Source organism: Pagrus major, chromosome 9 (genome assembly GCF_040436345.1).
Source record: "Pagrus major chromosome 9, Pma_NU_1.0".
Classification (NCBI taxonomy): Eukaryota; Metazoa; Chordata; class Actinopteri; order Spariformes; family Sparidae; genus Pagrus; species Pagrus major.
The window spans coordinates 4,674,982-4,690,734 of NC_133223.1; the positions used below are offsets into that span (position 1 = coordinate 4,674,982).

At 39.5% G+C, this 15,753-nt stretch overlaps 2 protein-coding genes across 2 annotated transcripts; one reads left to right on the forward strand and one right to left on the reverse strand.

The window, feature by feature from the left end:
• The first annotated feature begins 54 nt into the window (after window positions 1–54).
• On the forward strand, window positions 55–7,279 carry dbr1 (debranching RNA lariats 1). Its single transcript, XM_073474151.1, has 9 exons — window positions 55–186; window positions 750–1,087; window positions 1,169–1,293; window positions 1,383–1,463; window positions 2,515–2,600; window positions 2,752–2,976; window positions 3,128–3,205; window positions 3,297–3,442; window positions 5,495–7,279. The coding sequence occupies exons 2-9, from the start codon at window positions 891–893 to the stop codon at window positions 6,258–6,260; spliced, it is 1,704 nt and encodes a 567-aa protein (XP_073330252.1). The 5' UTR covers window positions 55–186; window positions 750–890; the 3' UTR covers window positions 6,261–7,279.
• Window positions 7,261–15,548, reverse strand: rab5b (RAB5B, member RAS oncogene family). Its single transcript, XM_073474152.1, has 6 exons — window positions 15,464–15,548; window positions 14,261–14,556; window positions 13,541–13,692; window positions 12,309–12,431; window positions 11,622–11,715; window positions 7,261–9,640 (listed from the first exon to the last, which is right to left on the reverse strand). Exons 2-6 carry the CDS (start codon window positions 14,424–14,426, stop codon window positions 9,525–9,527), a joined length of 651 nt encoding a protein of 216 aa, XP_073330253.1. The 5' UTR covers window positions 14,427–14,556; window positions 15,464–15,548; the 3' UTR covers window positions 7,261–9,524.
• Window positions 15,549–15,753: the final 205 nt, after the last annotated feature.

Genomic DNA, 15,753 nt, shown 5'->3' on the forward strand with positions numbered 1-15,753 from the left:
TCAAAATCGGTTTGCTCAAATATGGGACGTTCTGCGCATGTGCGGTGAGTGGTGGACGCGAGGTGGGAAAATTCATCCTGTCGTGTCTCTGCGAACCTGGAGCGTAAACATGATTTTCAGAAAAAGTTTGTAACTTTTCGGAGTATACAACATACAAACACACTCTTCAGTTATTCATTCGTCGCCGTAAGTGCACAGTTTGTTCTCAGCTTATCTTGTTCTGGTATGTAAGACATATATAGTTCCCTGTTTGCTGTTGTAACGTTAGCGTTATCTTACATTAGATGAACAAGCTAGCTAAGTAGCGTGGCTAGATATTGCACGTTTTGTTTTGTTGCTAATTTTAGGGGGTAATTTGCTGTTTGTGTGTAGTAAGTAGACGTAACTGTCGGTACACAGAGAAGACAAAGGATTGAAAAGGCCTTGTTGACACGCATAAAAGGTTAAATGCCGCAGCCACATTTGTCAATAATAGTCAGGTTTACATACATGTTTACTGTCCGGTCACCACGTTTCTTTTGTGTTCACAACAACTGTGGAACTAAAGGTAACCGATTAAAACAACTGTTATGTCAGCTCGTTTTACACTGACTGGCAGTACTATTGATAAGCAGCCTTGTGGGTAGTTTTAAGTCGTTGTCCCGTTATTGTTCCTCATGTATATTCCACTTTTTCCCTCTCCTGTCGTTCCTGATACTTCATAGTGAAAGGAATAGCATCACCAATGTTTTGATGTTTTATCCCCACAGGTCATCAAGAGATTATTTATAAAGAAGCAGGCTTCAGCATCTTTGTGTGTGGAGGCTGACAGCCCCTTGATGAGCACAGAATAGCCTGCAAGCCAAGACTGTGGTTTTCTCTGGGACTGTGCAGCTTACTTGTTGTGCAGCATGAAGATTGCAGTAGAAGGGTGTTGTCATGGGGAGCTGGACAAGATCTACGAGACAATCGCGTATCTGGAGAAGAAGGAAGGGGTAAAAGTGGACCTGCTGCTTTGCTGTGGAGACTTCCAAGCAGTGCGAAATGAAGGAGACATGAAGTGCATGGCAGTACCAGCCAAGTACAGAATGATGCAGACCTTTTACAAGTTAGTTCTTCGGTCCTTCTATGTCATGTTTCAAGAAGTGCAACAGCATTTAAAACATTAATATAACTGTCTTTGTTGCAGATACTATTCTGGAGAAAAGAAGGCTCCAGTCCTGACTATTTTCATTGGAGGGAACCATGAGGCTTCCAACCACCTGCAGGAGCTGCCTTATGGTGGCTGGGTGGCACCCAACATTTATTATCTGGGTAGGGAACCATACACAGTAGTTGTGATTATCCTGTCTACCTGTCTGTCTATTAATTCCCACGCCTGACTTGAGTAAATATTTTTCTAGGTTATGCTGGTGTTATTCGCTACAGAGGGATAAGAATTGGCGGCTTATCTGGAATCTTCAAATCACATGACTACAGAAGGGGTGAGGTTATTTTTTTATTTTGAGTCTGTTCAAGTACAGGTGTGAACACCCTCAAGGTGCATTGAAGACGTATTTGAGATCCAATTGCTCGGACCACATTCAGAGGTGGTCTGGGCTACATGTGAGCACATTCTGTTAGCAGTGTGAACACATATATGTCCTGGGCCACATCAAAGGATGGCTTACTCAATTGATGTCCCCTGTGATACAACACCAGACGCCACAACAACGTGAAGAATGAATTACACACAGTCTGATTTCCATGTGTTTCACTGTAATGCAAACTACGTGTCGGGGCTCTCGTAACCTACCAATGTTAGCAGCAGATGTTTGTGAACACACTGTCGGTTTCAACCAACCATTGAACGAGAAACCCCAATATCTCTAGACTCTGTTACAAATCAGGTGATTGTAAGAGAGGTTAGGTGAGGAGAAACTAAACAAACTTTGCCAAAAGTTGCTACGACAAATTCTGAATTATTCACACATTCCTGTAAATTCAACATTAAATTAAACTTAATCATGTACACTGAATTTATGAAAGAATACAACATTTTATTGACAGCAAACAGATTTTACAAACCGTAAACCGTAAAACCAGTATAGGCTACTTCTTTGGTACCCATGGAGAAAATCCCCAGACTCTATGTAAAAAAATTAATTTTAAAAAAATGCAAAATTTTGTGAGTTGTTGTGTTAGAAGAAACTTTATAAACTTTGTGAAACACGGACTAGAACACCTTCGCAACTATTTAGGCCTTATTATTAATTCAGCAAACATTATATATGAAGATATTTCTTAATTGTGTAAAAAGCATTGCAGTGATTTCTAGCAGTGATGTATGTGTTTATTTGTTTATAGAGCAGGGAAGTGAGATCCAATATCAAGTGGTAACTTAAGACGTACAATATGTTGAGTTTCATGCTAATGCCAGGTGTGAACTGATGGGAGTAGAGCTGTCCACTTGTAAAAATGTGAAAAGCCTCTATGTTAATGTTTAAAATTTTACACACTATGCAAAGTGTTTACAAGAAATATGTGCTCTTTAAGGTCACCACGAATTCCCTCCATACAATCCTGATACCCTTCGAAGTGTATACCACATCCGAAATATTGAGGTGTTCAAATTAAAACAGGTAAATATCACAGATTCAACTTGTTCTCTTGCATACAATTTTGAAGATCATCATCATCATCATTATTATTATTATTATTATTATTATTATTATTATTATTATTGTTATCTAAACAGTGTATATTGATTCATGAATGTTTATTTCCACTAAGATCCAGATGCCCATAGACATTTTCATGAGCCATGACTGGCCTCGTGGAATCTACCACTATGGAAGTACAGGGGAACTGTTGCGAAAGAAGAAATTTCTGCGTCAGGAAGTAGAGTCCAACAGTCTGGGAAGTCCTGCTGCTGAGGAGCTCCTAGCTCACCTCCAGCCCAGCTACTGGTTCTCTGCACATCTTCATGTGAAATTTGCTGCCATTATGCAGCATCCGGTAAGAGTGACAGTTTTTCTGGACCAACTGTATTGTTGCTATTTTCAATATTAGCTACTGATACATTTTAGATTGTGATTTTAATAACTGTGGGTACCAATCTAATATACTAAATGTATTACACAAACCCAGTGAGTTCTCTTGTCTTTAGCCCAAAAGTAATGCTGCCCCACGTGTTACCAAGTTCCTGTCGCTGGATAAATGTCTGCCTTACAGGGAATTCTTACAGGTGAGAGAAGGTTTTATTTTTAAAAGTACACGGTGTAGTTTGTGGTGAAGGGGTGACCGTTCGGAGCATGAAAAGTACACTTGTGTTGCAGATTGTGGATGTTCCAGAGAGACCGGGTTCATCTGAGGGTCTTGAGTATGATCCAGAGTGGCTCGCTATTCTGAAGGCCACCAACAGCCTACAAAGAATCACCCCACACCCCTGGAACCCCCCAGAGAATAATGGCCTGCACGAACGGTACACAGACATTTAAATATAAAATTGCAGGCAGAGCAGGTGCAATTAACTAAAAGTGAAAAGGACAATAAACATCACTATATGATATACTATATATGAGTTTACATTGTTTCAAACTCTAAAGTTTAACAAAACCAAAAGACAAAAGAATTAAAGCAGTAACATAGCTAGACTGTGATTGTAAGCCTGTCATTGAGAATAAGACTAACTGTTACATTAGACTTGGCAAAATGTAGCTGCTTAAATATACAGCTGACATTACACACCAAATGAATGGTTACCCTTTATACCTGTATGAGTGTATACACTGTATATACAGTACGCAAAATGAGTTAGGGTTATTAGGATATTTTAGTGTTTCACTTGATTGTTTATTCTGTGACATATCTTAATGTTTATTTTGAGTTTTGTGAATATTTATGGTCTCCAAAAATAATGCAACACATTTCATTTGACTTCTATTGCATATCCATGCACATGCATATATGCACCCATATCCCAATAGCGCTTACAAATTTTGAGTATTGTATATCTCTGAGCATTGCACAGGAATATGCACACAGATTCCTTTTAGTGAATATAGCATTTTTATTCTACTTTATCTTATTTATTTGAGTATGTTTTTAAATGATATTTTATGTCCTGTTAGTCTCCTACCTCACGCTGCTACTCTTTATTGTTTACAGGGGGGTTAATAGAGGTACATCTTATGTATAGAAGGGAATCATACACCTTCATTGTGCTGTAATTATCTGCTCTTGCTATTGCACTGATTTGGAGAGGCTGGATATATTTGACTATTCTAGGGATACAACAGTTGTCATTATTGAGTAATTTGCATATTCATTTCTCAATAATTTTATTGACTAACACTAGGGCTGCAACTAACAGTTGTTGTCATTGTTAATTAATCTGCTGATTATTTTCATGATTAATCAAGTAATCGTTTAGTCTCTAAAGTCAAAAAATTGTTCAAAGCGCAAAGACTCTTTATTTACTGTCATAAATGACAAAGAAAAGCTGCAAATCTTCACCTTTAAGAAGCTGGAAAAAGATAATGTTTGACATTTTTGCTTGAAAAATAAATATAACATTTCATTGCTTATCAGAATAGTTGAGAATTAATTTTCTCTCGATCGAGTTATCGATTTTTCGTCTAATCATTGCAGCTCTAGCTAATACTAATACTAATAATGTTGTCGAACGCACACCCATCCAACAAGACTATCAAGGATCTTTTATTAATAGTGACCACAGCAATGCGTTTGGTTCAGCACTTCATCGAGCTCTTGAAAAGATGCAATTGACCACAGGCTTAAATATGCACACAGAGTTTGCGTAGTGAATAGTATACAGGTGTGGCTTGAACGTCTCAGACGATGTAAGTATAAAAAACAATATACAAAATCAAAGTAGAGAAATACTCTCTGGAAATAATAACTCGATAAATAAAACACGTTTTTTAAGTTTGTTTTTTTCTTCTCCTTTTCATTAGCTGTTAATCTTGCAGTTTCCAACACCTTCAGCCCTGAAGTACATGCTGTGAACAAAGCTTTTTCTTCTTTTTAATACCAAGTTTATTGTCTTTAAAAGACAAGACCAGCTTGAAACTGAGAGTATTGGGATTGATGCTTAAAGGAAAAGTTCAGCCAAAAATCACAATGCAGTCGTCATCTACTCACCCCCTTGCCAATGGAAAGTAGAGTGTTGTAGTCCACAGAACATTTCTGTAGCTTCACAACAAAACGGCGTTGCAACATTGTCCTAAAGAACTGTGGTAGATGTAGTAGATGGACTTGTTTTAAAAAAATTAAGAAAAACTTCACCTGACTTCCCATTAGATGATTGTTGATAATGACTGTATTTTCATACTTAGGTGAACTTTTCCTTTTAAAAACATAAAAATAATTTCTGTCTTGAATTGTCAATAAGCTGACTGAGTAGCTGACATTTCCCTCTCATATCTTTACAGTTCACTTAAACACAAACCTGTTGTGCTAATAGTTTCTGTTCATGGTGTCTTTTCTAATATGGACTGTCTATACCCATCAGGTGGGACTTTAGCGCGTCAGAAGCAGATATGATGCAGGTGATGGAGGATTTGAGCGGTGAACTGGCCATCCCAGACAACTTTTGCCAGACTGTGACACCCTATGAGCCCAACAAGCCCCAGCACCATGCTACTCCCAGTTGTAACACCAACCCTCAGACGACAGAGCTCTGTGCCACGCTAGGTCTCACAGACATCTACGCCCAGGCTGGGCAGGGAGGTGATGGGTTTGGGAGAGCTCAGGGCAATACTGGAGGGGAGGAGGATGATGAAGATGGAAATAGTTTAGGAAGTGTGGATGAGCCCAGTGAGTACCCAAGCGACACTTCGGGATTGTCAAATTCATTTAATCCGGATGAGATCACAATAGAGGATGAGTGGGAGGAAGAGGAGGGAGAGAAAGGAAAGGATGATGTCAAGGACAGGTCCAACTCAAATGCAGCGGTAAAGGGACATGTAGGTGAAATTCACACCCCCAGTCGTATGGTCCTGCCCGATCCCAAATCTGATACCTCACCTACTCATCTGTCCCACATATTGAACCTGCCACCTCCCTCCCACTCTACTCCAACAGTAGCCCGCTGTCAGTCTGTAGCAGAAGGGGAAGGGCATTCTGAGGGCGATGATGAGGATGCCACAGCTGTACGCATCCTAAAACGCACCAGTGATGAGACAGGGGATGCTGGCAGCAAAACCACAACTCCCAGAATCAAACGCAGGAACCAGGTCATCTATACAACAGTAGAGGATGAGGAGAGTGAGGATTAGAGGTCAGGGAGAGATCAGGTGAAAGTGGAGGACTCAATCCGTATTATTGTCATGAAGTGTACAGTTCTCCATTAGTTTAAATTGATATGAAAAACCTAATTTACTTATTAACTGTCTGCCTGAGATATGGCATTATTAAAAGGCCTTAAAAGCAGACTGTACACAACAAAATAGTTACATTTCTGCATTCCATTTCTACAGAAAGGCAGTAATAGCCATGGAAATGTTGTCTCTTTATTAAAGGATAAGTTCACCCAAAAGTAAACATTCACTCATTATATACTCTCCTCCATGCAGATGGAAAGCTGGGTGAAGTTTTGTAGTCCACAAAATATTTCTGGAGGTTAACAGCATGACATCATCATCATCAGCATTCTCCCAAACAACTGAACTAGTGGGGGACTTGTTTTAAAACCTAAAAAAACAAAAGAAAAATATAAAATGACTCCATACAGCTCATCCAACATAATCCAAGTCTCCAGAAGCCCCGAGATCCAAAATAGATCTTCACTGTAACTGCTAAGTTGAATGCATCAGTCCATCAACTCGACTGCGAGTCAAGGGCATAAATAATGTTAATTGTAAATAAATGTTAATTATGTTTTCAATCAAGTGCCCAGTCATTTCAGTTGTTTAGGATAATGCTATGATGCTGTTTTGCTTTGAAGCTCCAGAAATGTTTTTTGGACTACAAAACTTAAGTACATAATGACTGAATCTTCAGTTTTGGTTGAACTTCCCCTTTTAAAATATGTTTTTATTATTTTAATCAAACCAAACATTTTTTTAGAAACCGATCTTTGCTTTTTGTGTTTTTGTACTTTGTATGTAATTTCAAGACAAGAGGCTAGAACATGAAAATACCCTTTTTTTAGAACTGAATTAATGACACCATGCACCATTGTAAAACTCTCAAAAGGAAATAATAAAAATGTGACTGTTGGTGTCTTTTGTTTCACTTATCTGAGGCACGAGGCAAGTGAAAGAAAAGCAATCAGCATTCTGCACTCAAAGCGCCATTCACAGCTTTATTGAACACTATACATACTCTAGGAGCTGATGGAAAAATCAAGTATTAATTTAAGTGCACAGAACACTGAACCTACTTGTGATCACTGAATAATGAATAAGTAAATGCTGTTCAATGTATATAATGAGCTGAGGAGCTGTTTGTGTCCTGGGGGGTGGGAGGTGGATGAATCATTTTTGCTTGTATTTGAATACTGAATGAAAATGGCATTGTAGTTCAAATCTTTTTTTTTTTTAATCAAAATGCCTAAATATGCAAGCTGAAAATACAGCAAAGACTTTCCTGGACACAAATATTTGTTAAAATCAAACAGATTTATAACATTGATTAGAGTCCTTTCAATGATTCATTCCAGGTTCACAAGTGTGCTCTGCTAAAGTCAACATACTTTCATTAAAATTAAGACAATATATAACATACAGTGTATTCAACATGAGCTCTTTACATCCATACAAAGAGCCAATACAATATAGCCTAACGACAGGGTGCCATGTTATTGGTTTATTGTACAAGCCGATGTCAGGGAAATGGTTCCCCTGCACTTTACCTAAGAAGCACACACTTAAAGAAAGCTCCAAACATGATTCACAGAAAAAGAAAACTGGGATTAGGCACTTCTGTTTTTTTGTGTTTTCATCAATTCCTTGCTCATTTTCTTCAGCCAAGCCTTGGACAGCCACCAAGCACACAACTCAGTTTAGAGCATCATATTGAGTTAAATAAATCAGTAAAACCATTTAAGATCACAATGATTTCATGTCCACCAACAACTTAGCCTAAGGACAAGGGACAGGAGGGATACATTAAACACGAGATGGTAGATTTTCTCCTACAGGGCATGGTACAGGTTTATTACATATCAGCCCAATATATCATATACCATATTTTATCATTTATCAGATGCCAATCATTTCATCTGGGCAGAGATATCAATGGACGACCACATTTCCTGCTATTCCAGTTAGACCCATCACTCACTCTGATAATTGCAAGGTGAGATTAAGCTAGTAATTAAAAACAGGGACTTAGTAAGTCTTGTATTTGATGCAACACTAGTCTTTGGGTTTGGGGGATAAGTTCTCTGCTACAAGTATGTCATTAGTTAGAGCTAACCGTTCCCTGCTTATACATAGGACTAAGTATACTCCATATCAGGTCTATGTTGTTGCTGTAAAGAGCTACAGCTCGTGGTGCTTCCCTTATAAGCACTCAAGCATTGAAACCAAAAACATTCGAGGAACACTGCACTTCAATCTTTCATCAAACAAGCAAGTCTGTATCTGAAAAACAATGAAAATCATCATCCTTGTGAATACAATCAATCTCTTAAATCTTATATCAGAACTTTGTAGAAGTTTGAATGTTTCCCTCACATAATTAGTTAAGTTTCTATCTGTTCAAAGGGAGAGCAGTAATGTGAGTGAAAGCATCACTACCAACAGTCAACAGAAGAAAACAGCGGACAATAAATACGTACAGATTGACTTATGTTGGGAAACACTGTGCCATGGGTTGTATTGGATGTGACTGGACAGTGCCAGTGACACCAGGGAAGGCCAGGCAGGACAGAGGGGGACTTCAAATTATGGGATCAATCCATTGGTACAATATGTGGCAGTATTCACAGCAGGATGTGATTGAATCAGGACTAGGAGGAAGCAAAGCAAGCAGGCGCAGGCTCTGACAAAGGAGAAAAAGAAAGCAGCCACAACCTACCCATTTGGCTTTTATAATTTAATGTCTTGACCCTTTTTTCTCCTTTCCTTTCTCGGCTACTTGCCAGCATGTGCTGCTCATTTTGTGCATCAGGATTGTGACTGAAACGATGCAAGGTAGAATGAAAACAAAATAAAAATCACAATTAGTGCTAAATACTACAACAGGCTTGCCACTGTCTTCCACATTCTTTATTTCCCTCCTCTCAATCTCACTCTTCTATACCTCCCCTCATAGTTTCCAAATGCAGGAACTCAGTGACTCAAGAGACACAGATGTGGAACATTGTGTCTTTCTCCTCCATCTCCTTTTGCGCTTCCTTTCCTCTGATTCTCTCCTTTGAATTTCTGTCTCTGATTTTCTGTCTGCTTGGACAGGAGGATGAATGGAGGGTAAGGGGGTGAGTGGATACTGGGTTTCCCCAAACCAGGCCCACCACTGTAAGTTGGTTGAAGGAGACAGGATGGTTGAAGGGCTGTGGTGGTGTGGATGGTGGAATACTGGTGAGTTGTAGAGGTCTAGTTTCCACCACAGCAGGCTCTGGTAGAGTGGGCATCTGGGTCCTGAAGGTTGACTCCCCGATGTCGCGCTGCATGTGTCGGGTTTTGGGTGTCTGTTTTTGGCATCTTTTTTGCTACATTAAGAGGACAAAGTGAAATATTTTGACATATCAGTCATAAATAGTTTATCACAATTAACAATAGACTCCACTTTCTAGCTAGAAAGTACTCAGAGCAATAGGAAATCTTTTTTGTTTTAAAATCAGAGATCTGAATCTGCACTGAAATCATCAATGACCAATCTTTGGATACCATCACCTGACATTTTTCATCAAAGTAAGTACTTTATTCAGGAGGAATTTCAGAAAATGTATTTAAAAATAATTATAAATCACAATGTCTAATCACTTGTTTATTGGTGTATGGCTTAACTTCCCACCAACAACTCCTTGTTTTGAGCCTTTTGACCACTGAGGCATTAAGCAATCCCTAAATGTTTTAAAATTTCTACCAAAAAAGTTAGCCACAGACCAGTTGGTTTGCTACTGACATGTTTTTGCTATTCCCAGAAGCAATGTCACCATATGTAGTCCCCATGTAAGACGAACTTGCACAGAAAATTTTTCATTTATTCCAGTGAGAGAGAAACAATCAGATTTAGTGTTAATAAGGTAATTGGATGCATATATTTTCCTATTGAACAGTCTGGATCAGATCACTCTCTTCTGATTGAGGTGGTTACATGAGGCATTTTTATTCTGATTGAGCTATTATTCTGATCATAAGTGGAATATAAGGGTCCATGTAAATGCAGCTAATGAGAAAAACGGCACAGAACAACATACAATTGATTGTTTCATCAGTGAGGCCCTCAAACAGAATCAGAACAGCTGTCATTATGCACTGCAGTGGCTATTTATAGTGCCTGCAAATGTACCTGTCAACCCTCATTGTAGTGATATCTCAATCATCATTATGAAACATTAGAGGGATGATCAATGATTAATCTATGAAGCTCATATTGAAACAGACTTCACCCCAAAGGGCTTAAAAAATCAGGATCAAATGAAAAGATAAAATAAAGATACAAGATATTAAAAAGAATGATAACATTTATCACTCATAAATAATTCAAAATTAAGTTTTTTGCCTAATCCAATATCAAACTCGATAGCCCTGTATCACTCTGAATTTGAAACCACCCATAACTGCAGCTCGCAATGTCAAGAAACAGAGTAAAAATCCCTGGATCCATCCTTTTATCCAGATTTCTTCCGCACCAAAAGTTAATGGGGTCTGTTCTGGGCTGAGACCCATCCCCCATCCAAGTTTTGTGGAAATGTGTTCTGTAGATTTTCTGTAATCCTGCTGATAAATTACCCAACCAACAAACAAACAGACAGACATGGGTGGAAACATTTCCTCCTTGGCAGAGGTAACAATCAGTGAAATCGGCTAACTACCTCAAGAATGTTTTACTCTAAGGTTACATCTCTCACCTTATTTTCATGTCCACCTCATCATTATACCCACTGCTATCTCTAGAAAACGTGTGTACACCTGGTCTGAAGTATGCATGAGGTATGCACATTCTTGGGACATACTTTTCCTTAATAAATACCAGTTAATGTCTTTGTCTGCATGGTTTTTGTGTGTACACATTGTTTATACATCCAGCTCATGGACCTTTGTTGCCGGTCCATCCAATAATGTCATGTGCTTTCTTTAACTCCATGTTGATGTGTCCAAGTACAATGAACACACACAAAAAAAGATTACGGCTGCAGATTTCTAAAAAATGGCAGCTGAAATAAAATGCAGTGAGTGCTTGACCAATCAGAAACACTCAGCTCTGCAAGCCCAACCCCCAAAGTTCCTGTACTTTTGGAAAGTACTACCCACCAAGCATGGATCATTCAGGGGTAAAATAATGTCCCCAGAAGATGCTGGGCCCTGCGGTGGAAACATGCCAAGTTCCTGCAAAGGTTCCTAGATGCCTGAGAAAGCTGAACATATACTCTCTAACACAGGAGTAATGACACCTTTGGTCTAAATTTAATTGTCTTCTGATACAAAACAAATTTTGAGTTCTAATGTAAAAGAAAGGACACTCACCAATGGCCAGGAAGAGCTCATTGACGTTCATGGCTGTCTTGGCAGAGGTCTCCATAAAGAGTAAGCCAGTGTCTTCAGCATATGTCTGGGCTTCCTTTACCATACAGGACACAAACAAATACAAATATAACATCAGCAGTCATTTGAAAAACGTCAAACACTAAAAAAAAGCCTAAACCTGATGAGAACTAAAAATGTTTCTTATCTACAAATAGCAGAAACTCAGTAGAGCACAGACTTGACAGCACTCCACAAATCTGTGAGCATTAAAGTGCAGCCTCTGCAACAACTGTTCATGCTGTGTATTCAAGATTTTCTGACAAAATTGCTCTTGAATGCAACATTGTCAGGTAGCAGCTGACTGATAAGGTTTTTTCCACCAGTATTTGAATGTAGCCAGATTGGTTTGGTAAAAATGTATTTATAGTCCAGGATATGGACATCACAAAATGTTTGACAGATCCTTGCGCTCTATTCTAATCCTTTTGTACATTGTTCGCACAAGCATGAGCATGAGAAAAGAAGTGCAATTTCTCTTGCCAGCCGTACCCATGACTGTGGCTACTTCTAACCACCCAGTATTCATTAATTGATAACACATATGTAACCTGTCATCAGCGGTGATTACCATCCACCTTCAGATATGTAAGGTTTAGTTTAGACTATAACCACAAACAGTGGTGTTACCTCGTACTCTACTAGTCTCCTCTCTGCCAGGTCAGCCTTGTTCCCAGCCAGGGCAATAACAATGTTAGGACTGGCCTGCCTCTGTAGCTCCTTCACCCAGGCTTTGGCTCTCTCAAAGGTTTCCTGCACAAACACAGCACCAAGGTCAGATAAACCAGCAACACAAAGACCACAACCACAGGAATTTATTCATCACTTAGGAGACAAACTGTTCACCAACTGAAGCTGATGTAGGCATAGAGCTGGACAATATTCTGCTATAATAATATTTAATATTTGTGGCTCAGGATATCTTTTTATCTAATACTGTGAAGTAGGTTCTGTGTTACAGTTAAGTAAATTGATTTCTAGGGATGCATGAAATGTTCTTTTTTTTCAGCCGACACCAATTACCGATACTGAAAAAATAACTGATAATTTCAGATTTTTGTATTTTAAAAAGAAGTTCATGCTCTGTAGTTTATGCATACTTGAGGAAAGAAAGACTAAGTGTAGTGAACAAAGATGAACAATCTAATATTCTATAGCTTTGAAAAGATTTGTTGTGTAAAATCTTGTACACTTTCTCCCTCCTCTTGAAACCCTTGAGGCATAGTTATTGTGTTCTTCATTTTGTTGATTGGTGGATTGCAAACAACTACAAAGTTGAATACCACCACCTACTGTGTCGGAGCGTGTTGATGCCAAGCTCAGTGTTGCCAGATTGGTGTGATGCTTTCCAGCCCAATAACTGCTCAAAATCCAGCAAAATTGATTTAAAAAATGCCTTAATATTATCTAGAATAAATGTTACAAATGAATGCAGAGACAAAAGCAACAGTATGGCGGTTCATCACAAATTTTCAGTGACAATAATATAATAATACATTGATTCAAGTGCATACAGTGCACTAGAACACAGCATACAATTCAACTCTACAACTATTTTCTATTTCTGCCCTCTGCCTTAAAAATTAAGGACAGCTCAAGTAACAAAACTAATAGGTTTTATCTAACTTAGTGAAGTGCAACAGGCATTGACAGTATAGCCTAAAGACCCCCCCCCCCCCCCCCCCCCCCCCCCACACACACACACACACATAAAGGAGGAGAGGAGAGAGAGCGAGAAAAAGAGGAGAGGAGTACCCATCCCATGCTGAGAAATAAACCATAATAACACTTAGGACAATTTGTCAAGATTGCCCAGACCTACATTAACAAATGAGTAATAAATGACTCTGTTTATACTGTACCGGCTTGGTGATGTCAAAAACAACGATGGCAGCCTGAGCACCACGGTAGTACATGGGAGCCAGGCTATGGTATCGCTCTTGCCCTGCAGTGTCCCAGATCTCAAACTTCACTGTGGTATCATCTAGACACACTGACTGAGCCAGGAATGCAGCTGGACATGAAGAGGATAATGATGTTGTTAAAACATACCATCATGCACCTTTTTGCTACCCCTTTGTCAGGGTTCAAATTATGTGGGAGCCTGTGGGAGCTGAGCTTCTATAAAGACGGGTCTGAGCTCCCATGAAAACTAGGTAAGTCATTCTTCTGTGCGGGTTGCTCATACATTACCTTCTACATCCAACTACGTTATTATTTTAATCCCAAATAATGCATTTTTCGAGTTAATAAGCATGTTTTATGTTAATGATACAAATAGGATAAAAGAAACATTGTGACAATATTGTAGGTAGTTCAATGAGATGTTTGATAAATAATCATCAGTAATGTGGATATAATGACTAAGTGGGTAAAGGCAAGTGTTACAACAAGTAGAACAGTCTGGTAAGTTCTAAAAATGACACTTTACTGTAATGCATCCTTTAAAACCAAGAAAAAGACAACACTTATGTCATATCACTATATAATCTAAGATGATATAAAGTCTCATATCATGATAACCATATAATATTGACATATTGCCCTGCACTAACACACAGTCTACATGTCCCAGTCCTCACCTCCTATGGTTGTCTCCTGGAACTCGTCAAACTGTCCCTTGACGAAGCGCAGCACCAGGCTGGACTTGCCCACAGCCATGTCGCCCAGCAGCACCAACTTGAACTGGCAGATCTTGGTCTGTGGTAGTGTGCCGTTGGAGCGGCCTCCACTCCCTCTGGAGCTCATACCGGCCGTGTAGGAGACGGCAGGGGGGCTGGGCCTCCTCCCTGAAGCAGAGCTCTTGCACTGCCTTCCAAACGGAATGTAGTCAAGTCTCACTGTTGGTGTCTTGACCTCTCTTCACTCCTTGTTTTGTCTGAATGAAGAAGTGAGAGGTTTTTTTTTTTTTGGTGCAAGATTACATCATGGCTTACCTCATATACATCCTTCTTTCTCAAGGCAACAAAAGCTTTTTCCAGCGCATCCATTAAATCTAAAGATCATATGTTTTATGAAGAGGGATGGAGATCTGACATGAATTCAAGGAATAGGAAGACAAGTTTTCACTGCAACTGCATTACTTTACATTTACCAGCCCTGAATGTCTGCTGTGCTCACAGCTTACCCTGCCTCACACACACACACACACACACACACACACACTTTTCTTTTCTGTCTCAAGGCAACAGCAACCCCTTCCTGTACACCCAGACTCTGAAAAATAGGGTTTTATGAGGAAGGGTGGATATTTCCTTGGCATGAAACCAAGGAATAGCGAGTTTGCCATGCTTTACATTTCCCAGCCCTGCATGTCTGCTCCATGTTCACTGAACCAGAGCCATGTCTGAAAATATTGCCCGTCGTCAGCTGTGTCCCAGTATCCTGCAGTGAAACTTGAGCTAACAGGGATGCTGCGCCTCAAATTGCTGTCTCCCACCTCATAGACAACAATAGTCAACATCCATCACTGCAGCAAATGATTCATTTGAACATTGCTGAAACGTCAACGTCATATAGTGAAGAGTGTGGACGGAGAGAAGCTGGCATGCCTACACTCTGTCACTACTGGCGTTAGGGTTACTCCCACAATAAATGTTATCAGGTCAGCAGCCCTTATCTTGCGTTATGTGCTAACGTTAACGGGACACCGCTCCGACCACTCAGGTCGGACGAGACAAAACTGAATCAAAGCTTTATATTTCGACGCCTAATTAAACATACCAATACTACAGGTCCATGTGAACAAGACATGACTACTGAGAGGGACATGGAAATAATATTACCGTTTATCTGTCGTTTCAGCAGCGCAGGTATCGCAGGCTTAACTGTTGACAATTTGGCTATCAGCTGGTTAAAGAAAATGTTAACACTTCCTGTAAATTGGCGCAGGCGCACTAAGTGCCGCATTGTCAAACCGCATTCCCCAACGGTCCACTCAGTGACTGTTCACATTTTGACATTGTTCAGCTCCACTTCGTTTTACTAATGTTCACAATGTGTATCATCTTGTTTTGGCAGCCGAAGACAAAATATAATAGAATTTGTATTTACAATAACGAGTATGCATGGTGAA

Bases quoted from the DNA above. Each gene is read 5' to 3' on its own strand.
- rab5b (XM_073474152.1), bottom strand. From the start codon at position 14,426: ATGAGCTCCAGAGGGAGTGGAGGCCGCTCCAACGGCACACTACCACAG. The intron at 12,432-13,540 runs GTACAGTATAAA...GTGTTTGTGCAG, and splicing joins TTTTTGACATCACCAAGCCG to GAAACCTTTGAGAGAGCCAA. The intron at 11,716-12,308 runs GTAACACCACTG...TGTATGGTAAAG, and splicing joins GGAGACTAGTAGAGTACGAG to GAAGCCCAGACATATGCTGA.
- dbr1 (XM_073474151.1), top strand. From the start codon at position 891: ATGAAGATTGCAGTAGAAGGGTGTTGTCATGGGGAGCTGGACAAGATC. The intron at 1,088-1,168 runs GTTAGTTCTTCG...TCTTTGTTGCAG, and splicing joins ATGATGCAGACCTTTTACAA to ATACTATTCTGGAGAAAAGA. The intron at 1,294-1,382 runs GTAGGGAACCAT...ATATTTTTCTAG, and splicing joins ACCCAACATTTATTATCTGG to GTTATGCTGGTGTTATTCGC.